Source organism: Numida meleagris, chromosome 5, assembly GCF_002078875.1.
Source record: "Numida meleagris isolate 19003 breed g44 Domestic line chromosome 5, NumMel1.0, whole genome shotgun sequence".
NCBI lineage: Eukaryota > Metazoa > Chordata > Aves > Galliformes > Numididae > Numida > Numida meleagris.
In genome coordinates, this window is record NC_034413.1 from 70,890,331 (window position 1) to 70,915,690 (window position 25,360).

Below are 25,360 nucleotides of genomic sequence, written 5' to 3' on the forward strand. Positions count from 1 at the left end.
AGTGACAGAGCTACCTTTTGTCAGTCAAGCTGTTTCGCTATGGCAGGTGTATGTTCCCTTCCCTCTGCAAATGCCAGGGAAGCACTTGGTGTTCTTAACACCTGAAGGTGGCTTGTACACGCAGACAGCTCTGCAGCTTCAGGGCACTGCGGGACCACGGGGCAGTGGGGAGAGCAGAGAGACAGGGCGTGCTGCTGGAGGGGGGGTATAGGTGGGGCAGGGGCTGGAGGACGTGCTGCACAGTTGGCAGTGCAACAGCCAATACAATATTTTGGTAACTGAGGAAGTCATCTAGTTCTGCTTGTTCAAGACATGTTTGGGAATGAAAACTTAAATGAGAGATGTTCAGTGACACATTAATGTATGTTGCAAGCAGTGGATGAGGAAAAAAAAATAGTAGATTGTTTTTGATAATAGTAAGAAGATGATGTTTTGTTTTGTTGCTTGAATGTAGCTTCTGTTCTTTTTAGGAGACCTGGGCACAGGCATCTTACATCAACTTAATCTGCTGCTTGGACTAAAGACAGATTACATTCATAGAATCATTAGGGTTGGAGAAGACCTCTAGGATGCCCAAGCCCAGCCCATCCCCACCATGCCCACTGACTCTGTCCCTTAGTGCCACATCCCCATGGTTCTGGAACACTCCCAGGGATGGGGACTTAGGGCACAGGGCTTAAACACTTGGATTTTTATTTTCTGCTTGTGTGGGATGTGTAACTTCCAGGAAACTCTCTGAAAATGAGTGGCAGTGATGAGTGAGGGAAACCTGGGAGGAAGAGAGCTGGAATGCAGAGCTGGAGCGGGAACACAAAGCAAAGCTGGAGCTGCAAGCAAAGAGACAGCAAGCATGGTTCTTGGGATCCTGCATGTTTTTAATAGTATTTGCTCCATAATGTTTTAATACATTATTGTCATTAAATAAAGGTAAAGTGACATGAAATATCTCAGTTTACCTTCTTGGTAATAGAAAGTGCTGTGAGTCGTTGCATGTATATGTAAGCATATGTGTGTGGGTGGTTTTTGAATACACATTAAATGTGGATCTTTGTTTTGTTTTTAATCATTGTAGGGCACCTTGGTGAATGTTCAAGCTGCAGAAACAGTGACTGTTCCCAGAAGGAACGATTTTCCTACAAGAGAAGAGCAGATTTCAACACTAAAAAACACATGTGAATTTGATGTTCTTATCATAGGTGGAGGAGCAACAGGGTGTGGCTGTGCCTTAGATGCAGTCACTAGAGGTAAGACTTCATTCTTGGATTACATGGTTTATAATAATTAATCAGATTGGCTTTTGGAAGCCACTTGGTTGTAGAGAATGTGCCCTCTGAATGCCTGGGTATAAAACTGCCTTCTGATCTCAGAAGCTGAAATGAACCTGAAGAAAAAATCTGGTTGTGTTTCATTATTTCAGCACAGTTTTCATTGTCTAAATGCTTATATGCAGTTCACATCAACGCCAGCCCTTCTGCTGGCTGCTCTTGGATGGATTTCTCATTCTCCCTTGCTTAGTGGGTTTACCTGTAGTCACACTTGTGTGGCTGCAGCAAAGAGAAGACAATGCTTGCACAGCCCTTCTAGCACGTGTTTATTTCTGAATGGAGCAAGCATGAATTCACGATGAGGTGTATGGCTCTCAGGCTCATGTTTCATGTAACGTGAGAAATCTACAACCTCTGCTAATGCTCTGGCTGCTTGTTGCATTGCATGCTTAGGGAAGGCTGTTTGGATGTACTAGGGAAGCTACTCCCACTGTTCAGTCTGCAGCTGCATGCAGTAGATCTGTGCTCTGGTGGCTCCTCTCTTCTGGGATTAGCTGTGTAACTGGTTGAAGAAGTTACCTGAAGTGGAAGAACTGATTGTTAACCTTCTGTCAGAAAGCTTGAGGTAAAATGAGTTCGAGGTGATGGTTTTTGCCTGACTTCTGCAAGAGGTTGGGAATGTGTGTATGGCAGTGGGCTGCTGCCTGACAGATATGTGGCAGCTCATCCATCCTGTGCACAGCTCTGGTTATGGGGAGAATGCAGGGCACGAGCACGTGCTGTTGTCCTCCTCACGTGGTGACTTTAGCCAGCAGCTTCTAATCAAACTCGATGGCTCCTGGAGACGAATGGTAAATTTACAAGTTTGGTGAAAATCAATCTCCAGATGCAGGGGTGAGAATGCACAGGTTTCTAAGAGAGAGGCTGGAGCATCAGCTCCTGCTCAGCTGAAATGCTATATTGTATTTTTATTCAAAAAAACTCTAAAAGATTAGTGAGGAAGACTCACCTTGGGATGTGTTCTTTCTGTTGTTTTCAGTGGAATCGGCCAATGAAAAAGAACTAGCCTTCATTGGTGTGTATATTTTTGACCTTGCTGTTTCCATTTTTTTGGAACTGAAATAAAAAATATACGTATAAAATAGTGATACAATTCATCAGGTTGTTTAACGTGTAGATTTATGTCAGAAGTAAGAAGGAAAACCTGACTCCAGGAATGCTATGTGGAGTTTGATTTGAAGAATGCTTGGCCAGAAGGTGTGATCGTTTTGAAGCAGATTGAGCAGCAAGGTATTGAGCAGCATCGTTGTTAGGTACCTGCAAATCAGTTACTAATCTTTCCATTTATTATTAAAAGTAACTTTGGATCTTTTGATTTCTGCCTTTGCTATATTGTGGTAGAAAATACAGTTGTAAAGCATACAGAAATTATTGTAGGTAATAGTTCCTTTTACTAGATACTCTGATTATATCACTGGATTTCTGAAGTGTGAAATATTCCTAGGCATTTGGTTAATGAATTGTGTGTTGTTGCTGTTCATTCATGGAACTTGCTCTTTTATTATGTTTGCTTCACTTAACAACAAATTTTGCTTTTCATGAGTTTGATATATTTTCGCCAAATTATTTCTGATTGTATCCATTAATCTTCAGTCACATTTGACAAAAATAAATTACTCTGATCTTTGCGAGTTACTAATAATAATTAGTTTTTTAAGGACAGAAGTTTTGGGAGACCAACAGATGTTAAAATGGTACAAAGCAGCCCTGGAAGATGGAAAGACCCAGGGGCAACTCCTAATGCAGATGCTCCTTGGGCACGCACGTCACCGCGGTGCTGGTGGTCCCGAAGCCAGACCACTGAGTTTCATTTTTGCTGTGTCTACCTGATTTTAAGATTCCTCCACTTGGAGAGACCTGCTACAGTAACTTCTGTAACTGATTGTCACCTCCCTGTGTTTACCTCTGTTCTGTAAGCAAAAGATGGCCACGGAGCTGTCCTGCGCTGCTTTTCTTCCTTGGGTTTCCTTATGCTGGAGTATCGGTGGCTGTCTTGCAGCTATGTGCCAAATACAGCCCCGTGCTTGCCCCGGATCATTGAGAAGCATCTGTTAATCATGTGTTTCCTGTATCTCTTCCCGTGGTCTAACTTCCCTCTAACAACAGGATGCCACTGTCCTGCACAGCACTGTGTCTGCAGGAGCACTGCTGGCAGCGCTGCGGTGCGGGCTGTCACAGCCACATCCTTCACCCACAGAGAGCTTTATCCTGTCCTCCGGTGCAACTGGGGACACAGCAAGCGTGCGACCCCTCTCCAAGCGTTCATCAGAACATGCATTATAATGCAAAGTGTTCTTTCTGAGGCACTCTGCATTCTGGAGTAGTGAGGATGTTTCTGAGCCCTGCGCTTATCCCTTTGTGCTGGGAGAACACAGCGCCTGGCAGCGTCACACCTGTCCAAGTGTCTGAGGGGCTTTGTGCTGTCTGGTGGCTAACGTTCTGTGTATGTGTGCATGCCCTTTGCCTATACAGGGTGTAAAAGAAGGATGTCTGTGTTGCATGCACACTGCAGTATGTGCATAGTAAGCTCCAGATCAACTCTTCTTTCCTACGGTTCCTAGCAAAGTTGCTAGATTTTGTATTAAGTCTTAATTAAAAGATGATTTCAAGTATATGGCAGGATGCTATATCCTTAGAGCGTGTGTATGTGCGTATATCATGCTCTCCATTGCTCTCTTGGATGAAAATGCAGAGGAGAAAAACAATAACAAAGCGAAACAGCTTCTGCACATCTTCAGAGATGGAGAAGGTCCTGGTTAGTGACACTCATAGCCAGAGAAGCTGGGATTCAGTAACCTGCATGTTGATAATGGCTGTTTAATTTTGTTGGTAAAATCAATTTATGGCAAGCTCATGTTTCGACAAACTCTTAAGTTAAGAGTGAGAAACCTGAATATTAGAAATAGTTCATTGGCTTCACAGTAACAACCAGTGGGAGCTGGTTTATCTTTGAACACTTGGGACTGAAATTTGGGATTGTAGCTTTAAAGCTGGTATACACTTGGGTTTGGATGGGCTGATTGCCAGTGGTGAAATGCTGAATTCTTAATCCTAAGAGACTGGTCAGGATTGAATTCAGAAAGCTCTGGAACTCTGCACGCTCCATCTTAACCCTGGGGCTGTTGGTAGTCTCAGTGGAAAGGGCTGCAAGTTTTTGACCTGCAGTATGGATATATTGTCTGGTGCTCTGTTACATTTATGTAGCCTTCTGCTGCTCCTTAGGTATCTTCCTTCTACATGAAGGAAAACCTCCCTCCCTCCCTATTTTATTTAGTCTCTAAAACAAATAAGGCTGTGCTGGAGCCCTGCCACTGTCACTGAAGTTCACCGTGCTTTTTCTTTGAAGTCTTCCTCCAACCACTTCATCACTTCCTTCAGTGGAATAGCGTTAAGGTTCGGCTGATTGGTTCGGGGTGCTAATGCTCTTCTTGGGAAACTTTCAGGGGAGCGAATAATGGCAGTGCCCAGGTTCACAAAGATGTCCCGGGGATGACTTTGAAGCTTCAATCCCATAAGCTCTCCCTCGAATGTGCACCCATCGCAGATGGGCCCTCTTCTGGCACTGGGAGCCTCTGGAGCAAACTTTAGGGAGAAGGCAGGGTTGCCAGTTATCTGTCTGGCTGCTGTGCTGTTGAAATAATTAGTGTGATAGTTTGAGCTCTCTGCTGCAAAGAGTTAAGGGTATTCATGAAAATATTCTGTTCCTGCCATGAATACAAACTACAATTTGCTTGAGGGAGCGTGGCCCCTATAATGTACTGTAATGCCTTTCTATTGTGAAATATCCAGGTTTTAATGTGCTTCTGTTTAAGTTCTGTTTTGACTTTTCCCTCAGGAAGAAGGCTAAAATTTTTCATTACAATATAGACAGTGCACTACACTTTGAATACAAATTTATCCATGTACAGAGTAATTTTTCTTGTGATTGTCTCTACCCTAGAGAAGTGTCTTTAATGAATTACATACAAATTGTGTAATTTAAGAAGTTAATTTGGTTTTCTGGTAACACAGGACTAAAAACAGCCCTTCTAGAAAGAGATGATTTCTCATCAGGGACCAGCAGCAGGAGTACTAAATTGATCCATGGTGGAGTGAGGTATCTTCAGAAGGCCATCATGAAGTTGGATTTTGAGCAGGTAATTGTTTATGCAGGTTGTTAAGCAAAAATTGCTGGTAGACACTTCCCCTATCCCAATTATATCCGAGTTCTTTATTTCTTTTTTTTAATACTTGACTGCGCTCGGTGGCTGTGGATTGCAACACAGAAAATGTCCTCTCCAGTTGAACTTTCTAGAATAGGGAAATTGGTGGTGCCCTTTCTTGCTAAATTCACTTACAGGCAATCTAACAGCTGTATTTTTCAGACTGTGTATGTATTGGGGAGGGAGGGCAGAAACACTGACTTGAAAATAAAAAGAGCTTCTTAGCTGTCAGGATCAGAATTTGGGGGAGTTAAGGGGTTGTCCCGATGATTCTGAAATGGGTAAAGAAAATACGATGGACAAGTGATTACATGTTAACGTTTTATGTACTCTGTGATGCTGCAGGCTGGTGGAAGTGTAACATCCTTGCTTTCAGAAATCAGTTTGGCTCATTGAGACTTCTCTAATTTAAAATGCATTTTAATGATGATAATACTGCTACAGAAACCGTGACCTCTCAGGGGTAAATAAAACCAGAAACATGGTTATACACCTATAGAAATCACCACCGTTTATTTCCCATGAACAACTTGATACTGACTGATATCACTGATTTGGAGAGGAACGTTTCTGCATTTGTTACTCAGAGTTGTATGGGATTTAACTGTGGGAATCTGCACAGAAGCAGTACTTTGGGATGTGTTCTCAACCTCCTCCATGGCCTCCTGCTCCCAGTTAGCAGTTCTGCAGCTTATTGGGCATTATGTTCAAATGGAAGACTGCTCAACTGACCAGCCAAGATACCAAAGTATCTTAAGCTTAACTTGTTAGGAAAGTATTTTCCTTAATTTCTAATTTCATATTTTTTTCCCCAGCAGATCTTAGCGTGCTTCTGAAAGATCAGGAATGTTTGTGTGAGATATTTGCATTGACAAACAATTTCCTCACTAAATGTTGCATTTTGAGGCAAAATTGGGTAACTTGAAATTCATATATACTTTTTTTTTTTTCAGTACAAGATGGTGAAAGAAGCGCTTCAGGAGCGTGCAAACCTTCTTGAAATTGCTCCTCACCTATCAGCTCCTTTGCCTATCATGCTGCCTGTTTACAAGTAAGCTCTCCTATCATACCTCTCCGTTGCCATTTCCTTTGACAAGCAAGGTGCTTCCCTGGAGAAGTTTCCAGATGTTTTCTCCCAAGCATGTCCTTATACCTGTCACAACCTCTGTCTTCCCAGAGGTGAGACGCTGCGGTGTTGTAGAAGCATGAAGTGCCCTCATGGCATGAGCCACCTATCACTGCTGTCCAGTAGCACCTCTGGGACTCCAACTTCTTGGTGCATTTTAACCATTACAATTTGGTGTAGTGGAGGGGAATTTGCAGTTGGAATGAGCTCATAATTCCCAGGATTTTATTTACTGTTCTTTCCAGTAGGTCCTGGTCTTCAGTGCGCGCTATTATCGTTTTCTTCAAAATGTACTGTGTAGTCCTGACAGCCACCAGTGTTCAGTGCAGGAATTTAGTGCATTGCCTTCCACTGTACGTGTCACTTTGGTGTTAAGAGGACAGTTTCTTCCTCTTCTGAGGAAGTTTAAGTGATTTAGGTTAGGTTTTTAGCTCTGTAAGCGCAGTTGTTCAGTAGAGCAGGCTACTCAAAGCAGTGAGGTTTTTGATGAATCTCCCTAACGTGTGGCCTTATTCCTGTCCTGCAGAGCAGGCTTGTAGTAGCTGGAGCTCACCTAGGTCAGCAGTGGGCTACATTTATTTGATTTTGTTTGTGCAGGAGGCGTTAGCTCTTCCAGCTCATCTTGACTCCTCAAATGCATAAGCCGAAGCAATCTAGTTCTTCTTTCAACACGTGGCTTTGATTCCTCATTTTATACTGAAGTAAAAAAGTTTGTAATCTTAGTTCTTGGAAAAAAATAAAGTGCTGAATTTAGTTGACTTCCTGCAGTGAGGAGATCAGCTGAAAATAGTGAACAATACATAGCTTTTTGCACATTTACTTTATGTGTGATATTGTGAATTAGTTTGATAGTACGAAAGTAAAACTAGTGCAGTACAGCATGCTGGGTTACTTAATGGTCTGTATTACTAGAAGTGTGTGCTTTCACTTTTTAACTTCCCATGAAATTAATCTTTTTTTCTTGCAGATGGTGGCAGTTGCCATACTACTGGATTGGAATAAAGCTGTATGACCTTGTGGCAGGAAGCCAGTGTCTGAAAAGGAGTTATGTCCTCAGCAAGACAAGAGCCTTGGAGCTCTTTCCAATGCTGCGCAAAGACAAGCTGGTTGGAGCTATTGTCTATTATGATGGTACGTTCCCTTTATGTGAATTTTATTACATTGTTCTGTAATTTGGGGGGGGTGAGAAGGGAGGAACACGTGCACATCACCTACATTGACTCTCCAAAGGGAAGAATGATTTGAAGGATTCAGTTTGCATCTTCATTTATATCTATGGAGTTGACACACTGCTCACTACAGTAATTTACAGGATGTAGAAGAGGATATGTTTGTTTTTTCTGGCTAGTAGGTGTAGTGATATGTGAAAGCCTCCTGATGTTCTAGTGATTCCCAACAACTTTCCAGCTGTGCATGATTTTTGCTGTGCTGGAGAGGCAGGGCTCTTTCTGCTGCAGATACTCTACACGCGTGGTACTTGATGCTCAGCCTGTTTTAAGTTACACATCCTCATGACTGACTGAGCAATAAAAGCTACTCCTAATCAGCTAATAGTCGTATCTTGTTAGATTTCTGAATCCTGTGTTTACTTCAGACTTTGCCTTTATTTAAAAGAAAGTTATGCCCCCCAGTATGACCTGCAAGTGTTTGCATTGAATTCTTCCCAGACTGAATACATCTTCCAAGGTATTACATGTCAAGCAATTGCGGTCATTCCAGTAATGATAAATAGTTTACTGTAGTACTTCCGTTTTGAAAATAATTTCAAACCTACGGTTTCTGCCAAAACACCTTTAAGTAAAGAGTTACAAAAAAATCACGAGAGGAAAAAGTGCCCCCAGCTCAAGTTGTTATTAAGACTGTTGGTTACGGTAGATTCTGATATGTTTTTGTATAACATTCATACACAATCAGCCTTTGCGAGAGAGAGCAGATGCTTTCTGCAAGTTTTCTGATATTGCATTTGTCTTGAAGTAGCTGTTTTTGTGTTCAAATGTGAGCAAGTGTGAACAAGAGTGTCATTCATGTTTGTAATGCAGGAATGCCGTGAAGTCTCTTTATTTTGTTCTGTGAAGCAAGTCTAGTGGTAAGTCCCTAGCAAAGCATCACAGCAACAGGTCCACAGTGGATCTCCTGAGCAGAGAGTCCCTGTCTTTGTCCCGTCAGAGTCTACAGATACAGGAGGCAGTCTAAAAACAAAATTGGTAAAGGATTAGTTGGTTTCCTTGAAGTAGGGCAACCGAGAAATCTTGCTTGTCTGGGATATTAGTGCTTGTGCTGAGTCGCAGGTGTCTTGAGCTTTATCCAAACTGCAGTATGTCAGTGCTTTCCATTGTTGGAATTCATGCTGAATTTGGTATAAATTCTAAATGCTGAAAAGCACTTCTTGAGTTGGAGTGCAGGGTATACTGTCATAACTGCTTTCTTGATTTGTTTGGTTCTGTTAATATATCTCGAAGAGAGAGCACTTTTATTTTGCAGCAGACTTGTATGCTGTTTTGCAGTGTGTGTAGTTGGATTGTTTATTCCCTGTTTTCCATTTTTCTTCTATTTCATTTCCAAAAGAGAAAGTTCTCCTAAAATTTTCTCAATAATGGGGCCGTCTCAGTAACATCAAAGCATAAGTGTGTAGGACAAGAAGGCCCCGGATTCGTTGCAGGCCCGGAGGAGCCCTCCAAAGAATAAATAGCTGAAATGCTGACTCGCTTCAGTAGCAGTACAATTTCCCTTCGTTTTCACCTGAAGATGTTGTTTTTTGCCCTTTTGGGAACCAAAATTGTCTTCACACAGAATTGACAGAGGTTGTACTTCTCCCTTTTTAGACCTTCATTTATACTATTCATCAGCTTATCAATAGGGGCTTTTGTACTGGGAAGAAGTAGGAGGGGCTCTTGAAACATGCTGGCTGGGGTGATACTAGTGAGGCCTCTGGTACAAGTGCATGCTGGTAATTGCAAGCTGTCTTACACAGAGTCCAGTGGAGTGAAAAATAGACCCTGATGCTTGTGTGCATAGGTTCTTATTTGGGAGTGGAGTGAGATTTAAAAGATGGACTCTGATTCTTCAGAGAGAAGTAAAAATCTACCTCTCTGTGTTTAAGATACAGAGGAAATAAGAGGTTATTTAAGAAGAAGATATTTTTATGGGATTTTGTGGCATTTTAACAGTATCAAATGAAAGAAATGAGAACTTTCACGTACCGTAACGAGAGCTGCTGTAAATAACATACACAGAAGTAATTCAGACTTATTTTTTCATTATTATAAGCTATTCCATCTCCTAGACTGTTAAGAGATCCCAGGAGTTCATAAGAACAACGAATTACACTGTAATTACACTTCTCATAAGAGTGCCGTAGCTTGGGAATCTATAATCTTTCAAAGCCTTTTCTGACAAAATAGTTTGGATATATCATAGCTCCGTACCACTCCGCCGTTCTAAAAGTATGCATTTACAGGATAACCTTAAAGATAATCTTTAAAGATAAGTTTCTTTCAATAATTGTTTTAAATGGTGATGCAATAAATGTAAGAACTCAGCGCCAAGATGCCACGTGGTGTTCCAGTGGCCAACACCTGCGCAGCGGTACAGCATGCGAGGCTGACGGACAGAGATGGCTGATGGTTTCCTTGCCTGCCCAAGCAATAGGAAACAAAGCCACCCTGCATGTTTAAAACAAAGTATAAAAGAGAAGGAAAAATAAAAGGGGGGAAAAAGGAAAGGTGTGAATTCTGAAGGCCAGTTTATGACGAGTGAGGACTGTATAATTGCTTTGCTTATTATGAGCTCAATAAAACGAGTAGCTGGCAGAAAATCTTACCAGTTCCTGTTGCTGGCAGGACTTCCAGGCTGTTCGGGTGAGAGATCTCAAAAGCAGGCGTTAAGTTTTGCTGCTAGCAAAATTTGTGCTGGTGTAACTGGCCTTGCTTTGCTTTTCTCTTAAAGCTGTGGGCTGCTACAGAGTGGCTTACATGCCTTTCTTTTTCAGAATTTAGAGGAAATGCTACTGAATTAACAGCAGCACCAACAAGACGGAATGCACAGCTACTTAAAGCCTCAGCTGAGTGGAAGGGAGTTTCTGAAAGACTGAGGCATCACCACCTGAGTGATGCAGCTTTCAGGCTGTGCATAGAGCAGGCTAAAGCTCTTATGGCAGTGTATGTCACTTCTTGAGGTATCCCGTTCCAGAATGGAACTTTATATGTAGATGTGTGCCATAGTATTTCTCCACTGGTCAGTCTGTGGTCTGTATGGGCTCATGCTACTCTATGAAGCGTTAATTCGTTTATCTTAATCAATTAACTTGTGCTCTGTCAACACTAGTCAGCCAACACACTACATTGTAAATCTATTAATTTGAATTTTAACAAGTCCAAAGGAATGGAGGACAAAAGGGAATGGAAGTTGAACGTTAAGTGGAGAAGGGAAAGATGTGGTTGAATTACGCTCATTTTAATTCTTTCACCAGAATTAGTCATAAATAAGAGCATTAAGTAATGGCAAAAAAAAAAAAAAACATCAAACAAAACAACCCTCAGAACATTTGAATCTTAAAATAGGTCACAACTTTCCTGTCCATCCATGTTTTCCCTGTGTAGGGAATAAATAAAATTGTCTTATCTTGTTTTCTTGTTTTCTCTGTTCATGTCTTTATATAATTCCCATCTCTATCATACTGTCTTTGTATCTGTATTTGTAAATACCCCTAGCTAGCAGCATCTCGCTGTTGGGCACGCTGATTGCCACCACCAAAGGGAAGAATTTAAAATGCTCATTATGTGGCTTACTTTCTAATTTGATAAAGCCACCTCTCCAGTGATATTCATATTGGTGGCGATGTTGTCTTGCAAAGAAACGAAACAGAAATACTGCTTGCTTTTTTTCTGTAATTGTTGCTCAGACTGGTGGCGTGTCAAGTGATCCATTATTCACGAATATTTTGTATTCTGAAATGTTGCCGCGGTCATCTTAATTACATTTTTTTTTTTTAAATTGTTTATACAGGCAAAAAAAAGATGGTACATTATAAATGTTGGAAGTACCAGCAATAGCAAATCACAGGCTTTACCAGAGGCTATTCTTGCTCTGTCTCAGCATCGGGAAACTAAAGCATATGTTGGATGTTAGCCTGGGTGTACACAATGTGTCCTATTTATTCAAGGTTTCCTTTGAAGCCGCAACTTACAAGTTTGTTTCTTAGGGGTACATGTCAGACTTCATTTAGCATTTGTTGGTATTAGGATACTCCTGAATAGCAAAAAGGCAACATTTTGGGGGAAGAACGTGGCTGCTATCTGAGCAGTGATCTGTCAGTTCCATTTATGTAGCTCAAGGAAAATTGGAAGAGAGGCACTATGGAGAGCTGGCCTGAGATCTCAAGATCATATGCGGAATTATTTTAAAGCATTTTAAATGGAAGAATTAATCTCCATTTAAATCACGCGTAGTTCATGATGTTAAAAACTAGGGAAAACATTAAAGAGGAGATGCAAGTGGCCGGAATATTTATTTAGAAATTCTAAGTGGCACAGATCTTCATAAGATGCGTTGCTTTCTATCTTTAGGTGCTTGCAGACCTCTCTGTTTACATCTTTTGCCTTTCAAGATGAGCCTTTAGGTGTGTAAGGAAAATTTCTGTTCTTGAGTCAGTCATGAATTTAAGATTTTTTAGGGTTTTTTTTTGTTGTTGACCTTGGTCTTGGAATTTGCTGTTACTTTCTGCAAATAGGAATTAGCACACACTACTCCTGTCACTGGGCGGCTTCAAGGAAGCTGGTTGCTTAATGTCTTGTTCTGTGACTTTCCAGTATGCTTACTGGGATGTAAGCAGTTGTTCTCTGTATTCTTGGTATTTACTTTCTCCTGAAATGTTTTAATATGAAGGTTATTTAAACATAAAGGAAAAAAAAAAGGCGTTGGCAGAGGATTTAGCTTTCCTTGTGTACAGCAAACCCCATGAGAAATCCTTCCTGGGCGCGCAGGCACACACACAGACACACGCAAAAATCAATGCAAAAGAGTAGAGCATTCATTAAGCTGTCAAAAATGGAATAAATGCTTTTTTTTATTTAGGCTCTTGTAGCTATTTTTCCTAGTTTTTGAGTGTGTCCTGAATTATGAAATGCTGCAGCTTTATAATTCATATTTGACAAATTAATATTTTGAGAATGTTGTGAGCCGTAATAGGGGTATTACCCTATTACAGATGCAGACAACTGTATGACTTTTCTCCTTCCCTGGATATGAAAACTCTTTGACAGTTTGTCACTAAAAAGATTTTTCTATAGGTGAAATACACCGCTAACCATATTTCTTGGTATTTCAAAATTGAAAGGAGATGAATGAGAGAAGCCTTGCAGGCACGCTAAGTGTAGGTACAACCTGGAAAAGTCTATACGTATTCTCCATATCCAGTTGTTCTCAGATACGTTTTGTCCCATGTTTTATATAATAGAGTTGTATGTGAAATCCTGAGGAGAACGGCAGCGTGCTGCGAGGAGGCTTGTAAGGTGATATTGGCTGCCTCTAGTGGAATACGTGCAAAATGAAATGCACGTCTGTGCCTGAACCTAGAGCAGTGATGGTATTTCTCCTTCCTGATGTTGGTATAAATATTAGCGGGGAATCTGTTGGAAGCGGTGCTTCCCAGTTCTGATAAAATCAGACGCTCTCTTTTTCCTCGCCGTGCGTCTCCCTGCAAGGTGACTGCAATCAAGTAGTGCTTTACCCGCCGCCGCTTTTTGTCGTTTTCAAAAGGGATAAAATCAATCGCTTAAAATGGCTTGCATCTTTAACCCAGTTTTCCCTCTGTCAAAGGGTAGGGCTGTACCTACGGGAGCAGCAGTTCCACAACAAAAGGCTGCGCATTCCAGAGCACTTGTTCTTTTTTTGCTGGAGGCATCGTTCCCAATAGCGCGCAGATGATAACTGCATCTCCTGCTGTACCTGTAACAATTTAATTGTGTAAGTCAGCCCAGTCAAGCATCCCTGGCTCATGACTGGGAGACATGAAATTCATTGTCATTATTGTCCCTGTCATTTTGGATCATTATATCCCGCTGCAGAATTTTCCTCACTCCAGTGCTTTCTTACCTCCAGGAGCTGGGGATTATGGCTGAGGTTGGGGTGGGGGCAGGACTGTGAACTACATTTACCTCAGGGGAGCCACAGATTAAATTGGCTTTGCTCTCTGACTTGCTGGATTCATCTGTTTGTACGCTGCGGGTTTAGGGTTGGGAGTGATGAATATTCGAGTGAATTCTATGCCTCTGTTTTTTTTTGTTGTTGTTTTTGGTTTTTGTTTTTGCTCTTTAATGCTCATATAAGCAAAGGACGATTTTCATGTCCCTTAAGAAGTGAACGGGGAATAATTCTTCAGATCTTCCCTAAAAGATTTAAGATTATTCCCGGGCAAAATGATGCTATTTGCACATTGTGCCGCAAACACCTCGGTGTGCCCCAGAGTGCCGTGGCTTTTAGAGGGAAGGCTCCATCGGAGCATGCAACTCTGCTGTAATTAATATGCGTGTTCCATGTGAACGTAATAGTGGGTCGTTAGTTGATATGTACTGGTTCTGTACAGTAGGCAGGGCTGTACAGATGGTCGGGGCCATCAGCCATGCGTCCCCACGCACCTCGGGCAGGTGTGGGTGCGGAGCGGTGAGGCCGGGCCGGGGCTGCTCGAGGGCTGTGTGGGTGTCTGCCCAGAGCACCTCGTCCTCATCTTGGGGGTAGAGCAAGCGGGGTGTGCGCTGGGCCTGGGCCCGGTGGCGGTGTGCGCTGGGCCTGGGCCCACGCTCCTGGCTGGCCAGCAGCCTAACCATGGCACGCTGCAGCCCCTGCCCTCACAGCCCCATCCCTCAGCCTTCAGCCCCAGCAGGGTTCCTCCAGGTCTCGCTGCAGAGGTGCTTGTCCACCCTGCAGGACGTGTCCCCACGCCCCGGCTGCAGCAGGCCGGCCCTGATGCTTGTGCGCTGTGACATCTCAGCGCGGCTGCCACAAACTGACAGTGACAATGTTTGGTCTCATTTTAACACTGTGCTTTTACTTACACTGACACCACAATATGATTGTGGTGACAAGTTGAAGGCTGATAGAAAGAAGTGGGAAACAACATAATTACAAAGCAGCAGTGCTGAACAGTAATTCCAAATTCTCTTTCCTAACGTGCTTGGATAGCATGGCTTATTTTTGTATGCCAGTACTTTAGTTTCAGTTAATTTTAGCTTGTCTACCATACCATGATGCTCCAGCCAAATATTTTCATGTATTCATTTGTTTATAACTGTATGTAAGTTGGAGCGTATTGCATTTTTGTTTCCTCACCTTCTTTGTGATCCTGTTTGTTTTTTGTACATGCAGTGTGCTTGGTTAGTTTTCTTCGTTCGCATGGATAACGGAGTGCAAAGCAGAACACGATTCGTACGTGATTTGTATTAGCAGCATTAGCAATCTGGTGCGGTACTGCTGTGTTAGTGTGGGCGTGGTGGGACTGATTGGACTGAGTCAGAACGTTCTTCCCTCTGAAGCAGTCCAAGAACAAATACATGTATGCTGTGTGTCCTAGAAAGCCTCTTAGTTCTTGATGAATTTTTGACCTGGCTTAAGTTTCATGTGATTCAGAGAGTTAAGAAATAGTTCAAGTCTCAGGGCATTTCTAATGACTTAACGTATGAGTCAAAACTTAACACCTCAATTTGTTGTACGTAGGTTTGAGGAAAAGAGCTTACTGCATTCCTCCTGAAAGAAGGCTGGAACAAGTTATAGGCATTATGAATCAGCTGGAGTGACTCAACTTGGATGCAACTGGTTCCAGCGTCTACAACAGATGTTGAGTTCCCATTTTAATACTTGTAATAAAACTGTTCCTGTAATTAAGCACTTTCTATTTAAAAATTGGTGGCTGCAGGCAGCCCTGATCACTTAATTATATATCTCTGTGTTTGACTACAGATCATCAGCCTTAAATTTGGTAAGCTTTGTATATACACAACAGGAACACTTTTATGCACGTGAAACGTGTTGTTTGATTCCATGTGCTGTTTGGTTTTGGTTTTTTTTTTTTTTTTACAACATGATTGCAATTATGCAATACTAATGTAGGAATTTAACATATATCATTTTAAGATGACTTTAGGATATCAGTGCTTCTGGGGATAGTGGGCATTGATATTGTGACAATCTAGTAATATCCAATCTTGCTATGATTTGGGGTATGTTTCAAATCCAAGGGGCTACCTTGCGAGTAGCGGGCTGTGTTTGGTTAATCAAGTGGAGCTCCGTAAGGAAGTAATGCCCAAGCCTTTAGTTAACTGTTATCCCATGAGCTTTTTAAAAGAAAACAAACAAACAAAAGCTAACTATTTCTATGGCTGTGTTATATGGAGATTCAAAATTGCTGCCTAGGTCTCTCATCCAAATATTTCTTTTAATTCTTTTTTTCTTCCTGCCAAAAGAAGCTGGGTATGTACTTCTATAGAAAGATCTGCCTTCTTGAGAAAGTGCATTAAGGCTGTCATATAGCTTCTTGCATGGCTAATTCCCAGCTCTCCATTAAGCTTGACCTCGACAGAAATAATTAGATAAGCCTAATAGGAAAAGACTAAATTGACACAAGGTGAGAAAGCTTTCATGTCTGTTGCAGGGACCACCGGCCTGCTCCTTAAAGCAAGAAGTTTGGCTGAGTACTGCAACAGTGTGGATGTCACATGGTTTTGCAAAGTGTATGTCAGGCAATTTGGGGGGCAGTGGCTGCGGTGTTTGGGGGCACTGTCATTGAATGTAGCTGTGTCATGACAGTCATGTAACCAAGTGTTAGTTCTTAGCACAAGAAAGTTAGTGTGGACAAATTGTCACTCAGGACTAAAAGAAGTTCTGCCCTCTGCAGTCACAGAATCACAGAATTGTAGGGGCTGGAAGGGACCTCTAGAGATGATATCGAGTCCAATACCCCTGCCAAGTCATTGGATACTGGGTGGTGTTGATTTTCAGCTGCAGGGAGTTGCACATGAGAGGGCAGGAATGGGTAGAAAGGCAGCGGGTGTCAGAGTGACATAGTGCAGAAGATACTAGAACTAGCAGCGTGCCTCGCTGGCGTGGTGGTTTTCACACAGCTCCACTGAATCAGTCACAAATTTGTACAGTCTGTGGGCTTTGTTACCACTACTGGCTGTGGTTCAGCACTGATAAAAATAAAATCGAATGTACGCTGTGCACTCTGTAGGAGGATTCTTTTAGTGCCAACGGAAGCATTGTCTGTTCTTATTTGAAGAAATACAGCATTTGCTACGAAGGAATGAAAATAGAATTTTCCTAAATTACAGAAAAGAAAAAAAAGAAATTATAAACCAAATGGCATCAGTGTTGATCTTAAAATTATGTGGAACACATTGACAAAATGTCTTCTTGCCCCAAATGTCTTCAACAGTATGCCTTCTAAGAATAGTGTTGTTGGTTTTTTCTGAGAGGATTAAGTGTCACTTCATTGAAAGCAGTTAGGCCAGTGTCTTGTTAACAGCATTTGCTACCCTTAATGAAAATGAGCTTACTGCAATTATTGCTATACAATGAGCAGATGACAACAGTAATGACGAGATGAGTGGCTCTTTGTTTTTCTCAGAAGTGATTTAAAGGATTTCAACACCCATTTCTTGAGTTTTACCCTGGGAGGAGTTGCGAGGAAAGCTCGGCAGGTTCCATCAGTGGCTCCTGGATGTTTGTTCCAAAGCTGCTGGGTTCTGGCTGCTAGGTGCAGCCCCTGGATCTGTGTCCTGCTGACAGAGCCGACAGGCACCGCCAGCCTGTGCTCCCTGGGCCTGCCCTCAAGCAGCAGGACTGAGGCAGCGCTCAGCTCGCTGGGGCAGGGTGTTTGGGCACATCCGTGGCTCGTGGATGTTCTAGTTAGATATTCACTGTATTATTGCTCTGAGCTTAGTTAGGAGATCTTCAGCAGCTTACTTGTTACAGAAGGGAATGCCAGATTAGTCGGACATAGCTGCTGTGGTACTGTGAAACAACTTTTGGATTTGTCACCAGCAACATTTTGGAAGAAACCCGTGGTATAGTAGAAGGGGGAGCAAGGGCAGGTAGTTGTTCTGTGTTTGCTTTGGAGCACCAGTGACTGACATGGAGGACGATGGATGCAAAGCTGCCTGGAGTAGATAAAGCAGAGCCTCCCACAGAGGTCTTTGGTCGCCTCGTCCTTAGCACACGCCTGTGCCTTGGGTTTCCTGGGCATTTTCTGAGCGTGCTAATAGTGCTAGTGTCAAGAAAGCTTTACATCTCCGTTTGGAGAAAGTAAATGCCTCCAAGCTTAATCTTGGGTTTGGAGGACCTGAATGTTACAAAAGAAGGATGATATTTCACTGGAAAAAAAAAAAAAAAAGACTGAGAGGTAGGATTCTTGTTCTTCTCTGTCCTGTTTCTCTCGAGTGATAAGGATTGTTGGAGTGCCACAACGCATCCTAACCTGTTTGGAATTGGGAATGATTGTTATTTCAAACTAGCATGACTGAAAATAACTAGGTTTATTTCGTCAGCCAAAAACGTTTTCTCAGCCGTGAATGGTGCTGTAGTGAGAGCTGTTCTGCAATCCCTTTGCAATTGCTGCTCTGCATGGAGGAGCAGCAACAGCTTCTTCAGGTGTCAAGGCAGAAGGTGACTGCACAAAGCGCAGAGTTGTAATGTCATTGTTTGTGGGAAAATGTGCGCATATGAGTTAAAGTTAAAACCACACAGACACACCTCCCAACAAACAAACCTGTTCCTGAGTGGAAAAGCCATCGCAGCGTGACCCCGTCTTACCAACCTGTTGAGGTGTTATTCTCCATAGATGATAAATTTATGAGCCAGTAAGTCACTCCTCATTGCTTTCCAATCTAGACCTCCTCAGATCTCTGCTGTTTATACTGTGAAATACTCCAGGACTCTGCGCTGTGGATTCCATTAATCTGAAGCCAGTGTTGTTTTTTCTAGATGCGTAGTTAATCAGCAACTGGTTATTTCCCAGTCCTCTTCCTGCAAGTGCATTACCTAGGCACTCGGTTCCCGTGGACAGCTGAGAACTGAGTAATAGCAAGGGTTTTCTCACAGCAGAATAACGATGAGGGGGATATGGGTGAGAAGCACAACAAGGCTGCCTTGAAGGGGGTTCTGCACAGAGCTGCTGCTTCGGGCTTTCATTGGTGCGGGGATGGCACGTCCTCTCAGGTGGCAGTTCTGCAGTGCTGGGTTTCCTGCCCTGTGCCACAAAGCCCTGCAGCACCCCATTGCCCAGGGAGCTGCAAACAAAGCACCAGAGCAAAGAGGGATGGCTGCAGGCCACCCCGCTTCTGCACGCCTTCAGCCCTGGGTTAGAAGAGCGTTCTGGGTGTGCTCTGCTCTACATTAAAGTAGCTACTGTAATGCAGCTTGCTGCTATCCTTTGTCTTTTTTTTTTTTCCCCCACACTCTCTGCTGCTCACCGTGTGCACAAGACGTTGAACGTTCTCAGCCCTTTGTTAAAACGCTCGGTTTTGAGATAGACTTTGTAAGGTCACTTCATCCCTTCCCTGACACTGCTGTAGCAGAAATGTTGATGCATTTGTTTAATGATTTGCCTGCCACTTCTGACAGATGGCTGTTTAGTCTCATGCATCTGCTGTGTTGGAGCATCTGCAACTTTTCTTGACATCTCGCTAAGTTGTTTTGCTGTTCTTTTCTGCAGTTTATCCTGGGCATTGTTTGCGTAGCTGAATCAGAGTTACTGTTTGTTTCTTCATCGGTGCTTCATCATATCACTGTTTCTGTTCACTTCGCGTAACTTGCCTTGTGCTTGAAGACTGATGGCACTGTATCACCTCAGCTGGGTTCGAATGAGGATGAGGAGAGGGGAGGTGGCACCTCCAGGCCATTGATCCCATCTTTATAGCTTTGCCCTTTTAGCTGGGAACAGATTATGTGCGCGGCGGTTCGAGATGCGCGGGCAGAATCAGAAGGACCAAACTTTGCATAAACCATTTGTACCGAACGTTCAGAATGCTGGCAACATAAATCAACAACAATATCTATTACAAATTCATCACTTTACCTGTATTATCTTTGATAGAACTGGTGCGGGCACGTGGGAAAGTGAACCACATCCGAGGAAGTTTAGCCCTGCTGTAAATTAATTATTCAGAACACACAGAGCCTGGCCCCTTCAATGTATAGTAATTCTTTCCAGCCAGCATCCTGGACTTTAACTTCAGTGGCAATAATAAATAGGAAAAGTCTCAGGTGAAGCCCGTGTTTTAAAGTAATTAATCATCTTCCCCTCATGGTCCCTCTGCCTCTCTCTTGGTTTTCTTTAACGAGGGGATTTCAGTAATAAATCTTTAATGATATGTGTTAAGAATCCTTCATTAATTCTTGTCTGCTTATTTCTTTTCAGATGATTTTATGCTGTACGTTGGGAAGCTAAAATATCTATGAAATAATAATACAAAAGAAAGTTACAGAAAACTTGTAACTTAGCACAGCCTGAAAGCTTTCTTGGGTTTTGCACGTAGCGTGGCCCGACTCGGCACAGGAATTGTTGGTGGATTGCAGTGGCACTTATGTGGAACATGTGCTTTGGTAGAGCAGTGCAACGGCAGCAGGGTTGCACGCAGGAGGAGGAGCACCCTGTGGGCTGACTGAGCCCCATCGCCCTCGGCCCCACGCCGGCAAGGGGCGCGGGTTGCTCGGTGTGGGGTGGGAGCACGGCGGGGGCCGTGCGGAGGACGTGGCTTTTAAATAACCACGTCGGGCACGAGCAGCCATCACGGCTATTCGATGTGACAGGGACAGCTGTGACAGATCGGTTCTGACACGCTTCCATACCGCGCGTCCGTGGCTGGAGGTGACTCACATCCTTGCCCGGTCCCTTCCTGCTGCAGGTCAGCACAACGACGCGCGGATGAACCTCGCCATCGCCCTCACCGCTGCCAGGTACGGCGCTGCCACCGCCAATTACACTGAAGTGCTGCGCCTGCTGAAGAGGACGGAGCCGGGCAGCGGGAAGCAGCGCGTGTGCGGGGCACGCTGCAGGGACGTCCTCACAGGTGTGTGCCACGTGGCCGGGAGCTGTGCTGCTGGGGGACGGAGGTGGGAGCGGGAAGCGGCGATGGGAAATATCAATGAACTGACAAAGGAGCCGTCTTCCCGGAGTGCGGTGGCACAGCATTAGTGTCAATCATCTTTAACTTCTGTCAGATTTTGCACTCGGATCCCAGTGTTTTGGCAGAGTGGGCTGAGCTTTACATCCGAACCCTTCTGTCAAGCAGAGACGCTGTTGTAAAATGCTGCGTGCCGTACGATAACAATACCACTCAGCAGCTGAATCCTCCTCTTTGAGAGGCGCAGTTCAGCCCGCTCCTCCCCTGCCTCCTCCCTTGCCTTCACAGACAACTCAGAACTTTCTGCAAAATGCTTCCTCTGAAGTCTGGTGCGAAATGAGAACTTGGTTAATTTTTGAGAACAGTTCCAGCTGTTCCATTCAGACGAGCACAATGCGCGTTACAGTAGGTTAGGTTCATAGATTAATAACGCAGGGTGTCAGTGAGCAGGGAAACAAATGGGGCCCGTGATTGATGCTGTTTTCTTTCACAGGGCAGGAATTTGATGTCAAAGCCAAATGTGTTATCAATGCTACGGGACCTTTCACAGACTCGGTGCGCAAAATGGATGATCAGGAAGTACCCAACATCTGTCAGCCCAGTGCGGGCGTGCACATCGTGATGCCGGGTTATTACAGGTAACAATATTCCAAACCATTTGTAACAATCTCTGCTGGTGTCTGTAATAAATGAGCTTGTGGGGACGCAGTTGTGGTTTTTATGGTAGCTTTGAATGCACGCTTCAAGATTTTTTTAATCATTATTATTTAGAAGGTTCTGGAACTATGCCTGTTAAAACTCCAGCTTTATCTAGGCAGAAAAGAAAAACCTCATAGCGTGTAGGTGAGGTTTACCAGGGCAGAACTCCTGCTGAAGCGGAGGGGCCTTTAGGCAGTGAGTGCTGTAAGGTAGCTCTCCTAATAAGGGGTCAGTTGGACGTGCTGACTGCTGCTTCACCCTGTTGAGAGAACAAGAAGTGTAGAAAGCCTTCCAGAGAGGTTCCTGCCTTCTTAGAAAGCTTGCTGTCTTACAAAACATCAAACTGTCTAGGCAATGATCTGCCACTACCCTCTGCCCCTTGTATTAGTCTGGATGGACTCCACTGGTGTTAAGAATGCAGCCTGCACGCAATGCAGCACGTAGTTCAGAATAACATGAAATGCTGGAGGGCAGGTGCCCACCCACCCTTGGTAGTTGGGGTGCAGGGGACCGCTCTGCCTGCACTGAGCCCACCGCAGGCTCCTGGGGCTCTCTGTAAGTGCTCTCTCTACAGACTCCTCCTGCTTCCCTCCTTCTTTGTTGCTGCCAAACCAAATCCCCTTCTACCACATGTAAGCCGTTTCCGTTGAAGCTCAAATATTACATTTGGTTCCTGATGTCATCAGCATCCTAATGGAAATTCACATTTATAGACTTATACCGGTTCTGTTGATACAGTGCACTTACAATAATGCCTTCCATAGGACTGTTGCAACCCTCTGTGAATACAAATTTAGACTTCAGTGCGCAAAGTGTTGTTGTTGCTTGAGCTGTCCCAACAGGACATGACCAAAGACTACAAAATTGAGGCATCTTTGGCCCAGTGGAAAATCACTCTTGCGACCTATGTTCGTCGTGTCTTCTCCCATGACAATCAGGAAGTGACTTGATAACTGCTTTAGAGCAACAGCAAAGAGGATAAAAAGTTTGTAATCCTAGGCTTATCCCATGCAGTCGTAAGCACCTGGGCAGCAACATGGTTTTGGTTTAGGGCCATAAAGTCAGCTGTTCAACTTTGAATCGCTTTGTAGATTCCAAGTTGAAGATGGCATGATACGCATGAGGGCTCTAATTACGTGTTTGGTAAATACCTAATAATTGTAACTGCTAATGTGGAGAAAATCTCTTCTCCTTGTTCCCCTGTGTATGTCAGTGTGTGGGCACTGCTTTTCTTGTAAAATAGTGTCTGCCCACGTGCTGCCTCCACAGTACAGCTGATGAAGTAAAACCGCATTTCCGCTAAGTGGGGAAGCCTAATCCAAGGAGCTGCATAGGAAATGCTCATGGTATTTCATCTCAGTTGTATCGAGTCTTTGTTCCTGGCTCCAAGTGGATGGGTATTCCTTAACAAATAAGACTTATTCAATTGCATCTTACTTGCCATTGTGATTAAATAATTTGTAAAATTTGTGTGAGTTTGGGCCAAAATTCTGTAACAGAGAATTTTGTGTCTAGACACAGTTTAGATTTTGTAAAACTAACGTTAACGTAATGCATTCGCTTCCCATGGGATTCTTGCTCGTTTATGTTCTTCATTAATAGTCCCAGTATTCCTCCTCTCATTAATTCTATTTTTAGTATACGTATCTGCTCTAGTAGCTGCAATAACTCTCTTTCACTCCCTATTGTTTAAGCATAATATCTGCAAAAAGAGAGAGGATTCTGGCCACCTTTGTTCAGGTTAGCACATCTCAGGCAGGAAGCCTGTGTGTGCAATACAAACTTCCACTCAGCAAACTTCAGGTATTTACAGTCCTCTTAAATTTTCCTATCTGCTCCAGGTTCCAATTAAATTTGAATTATGGAATGGTTTGAGCTGGAAGGGACCCTCAGAGGCCATCTGGTCCCGCTCCCAGCAGTGCACAGGGACACCCACAGCTCCATCAGTGCTCAGAGCTCATCCGACCTGACCGTGGGTGTCTGCAGGGATGGGGCACTGCCACTTCTCTGTGCAGCCCATGCAGTGCCTCACCACCCTGAGTGTGAACAACTTCTTCCTTACATCCGCTCTATTAAACCTTAGCTCTGCTTTCTTGGAAGTCACCTGTTTTCTGTTTAAATGCATGTATGGTGTTTCCACTAGGAATCTTCTATGTTTCTGTTGTACTTGGCAAAATGCTGCCTTCTAACATCCAGAACGAATAACTTACTGACTTTGAGCTCGAGAGTTCAGATCTGTGCTTCATATAAATAGCTTGGTCTAATTTAGTAGTCTGTAGCTCATACTCTCGCATCTTATCTATACTTCAGTAATCTGTATTCAGGGTTCTTTCCTCGTTTGTTACATGCTCTGTGCATTGTTCAATATAGCCAAGCTGCTGCTTCTGAGGAGGAAGCGTATTTAAAAGCAGACGTGCTCCGAGCACTCGGTTAACTTCAGTCAGCTGTTGCCGTGTCATTAGCTCACAAAGGGCCGGGTCTGCTGATGTTTGTTCTGCTGACAGTCGCTCCGGATCCGTCTGTATTAGGCTCCTGGGCTCTGTGTATTTGCTGCTATATTTCTGTCTCATATTACAGTTTACCAGCCCTAATCTTAACCGTTCTAGTGATCTCGAAAGATCACTGGAGAAACATGACAGTGGGTGATCCCGCTGTGCTGCGTGCTCGCACCAATTCCAGGTCCCTCAGCATTTCTCTTGTGAAAACACGGACTTGGAGCAGGGCTCCTGGTGAGCAGCAGTGACTGCAGAAGCAGCACGGAGCCGCAGCGTTCTGCGGGCAGGATGCTTCTTGTTGGTGGGTGTTTTAAATGGCATTGGTTGCTCTGCAGCTAATTCTATGAGAAGGGTTAGACAGAGCAAGGGGGGACTGAGAAGAACTTCCCAGCGTGGCCGGTGGTCATTATGTCAGCAGATTAATTGTCGTACGGATGGCTTCTTCATCCTCTCTCATCACTTGCTGTGTTACCCTCTTGTACATACTTCAGTCTGTAGGTGTTACGGTAAAACTTAGTTTTAATTCTTTACTCATTTCTCTTTCACGGTTTTTTACTTAAATCGTGTTTAAAAAAAAAATATTATTCTTTTGAGAATGTCTGAAGTTATCTGAATATTCTGATACTGTATATTAAATCTCTAGTTTCCTGTCTCTAAATCAATAGCTTTTTCATTTTAAAAAGTAATCATTTGTCTGACGTGATTTACCTTTCACAAATCTGTGTTGACTTCCCCTATTAAATTGTACTTTTCCAACTGTATGCTTAAGCTGTCTATAAATATCATCTAAAAAATGTTCTAATATACATGCTCTATATGAAATTTTCAGCTGCTCCTAGCCTTTCCAGATATTGCAAACTTACCTTCAGTAATCAGTTTAGACTTCCTAAAAATGAAATATTCAGTGATCCAGCTTGTAGCTTTCTTAAATAGCTCATTCTGTCCGACCTGCAGTCTTTGTCTCCCTGCAGCTTGTTGTGTTAGTAGTTACCTGAGTCTGCTGAATTACCCCCTCTGCTGATCCTTCTCTCCCAGATGGATACTTCCATATCCTCCTCCTGGTACCAGGAGCAGGTACAAAACCTGAAGGCTGCTAAACTGTCTGCAGATGATTTTATGAGGGCTTCCAGCACCTAATAGTAAAGTCAGTGTCTTTCCTTTAAATAGAAATTAATAGAAAAGGGGCAACTTTTGCAGTACTCTCCTATATAACAACTGCTTACATTGCTATGGTGCTGATAGGTGCCTCGTTTCCTGAAGTAGAAGCACTGCTATTTAGTGAGTGATGAAGGTAACTTTTTCTTTTGTACATCTGGATATTTTTTTACTATTGCTTTTTTTAGTATTTCTTTATTATTTACCAGAAAACCTTGATAACTAAGTTAAAACTTCATGTGCA

General features: G+C 43.3%; 1 protein-coding gene across 12 annotated transcripts in view; it reads left to right on the top strand.

The window, feature by feature from the left end:
* Window positions 1-25,360, top strand: part of GPD2 (glycerol-3-phosphate dehydrogenase 2) — a 52,377-nt gene that overhangs the window by 16,144 nt on the left and 10,873 nt on the right. For all 12 annotated transcript variants that reach the window (XR_002439300.1, XM_021398545.1, XM_021398551.1 and 9 more), the window contains 6 exons: window positions 1,073-1,244; window positions 5,337-5,461; window positions 6,481-6,578; window positions 7,621-7,784; window positions 20,549-20,713; window positions 21,261-21,405. Coding sequence is in view for 11 of the 12 variants with exons in the window: in XM_021398545.1 (XP_021254220.1) it covers window positions 1,073-1,244; window positions 5,337-5,461; window positions 6,481-6,578; window positions 7,621-7,784; window positions 20,549-20,713; window positions 21,261-21,405 (869 nt within the window). In the remaining variant the exon portion in view is untranslated. The remainder of the gene's footprint in view (window positions 1-1,072; window positions 1,245-5,336; window positions 5,462-6,480; window positions 6,579-7,620; window positions 7,785-20,548; window positions 20,714-21,260; window positions 21,406-25,360) is intronic.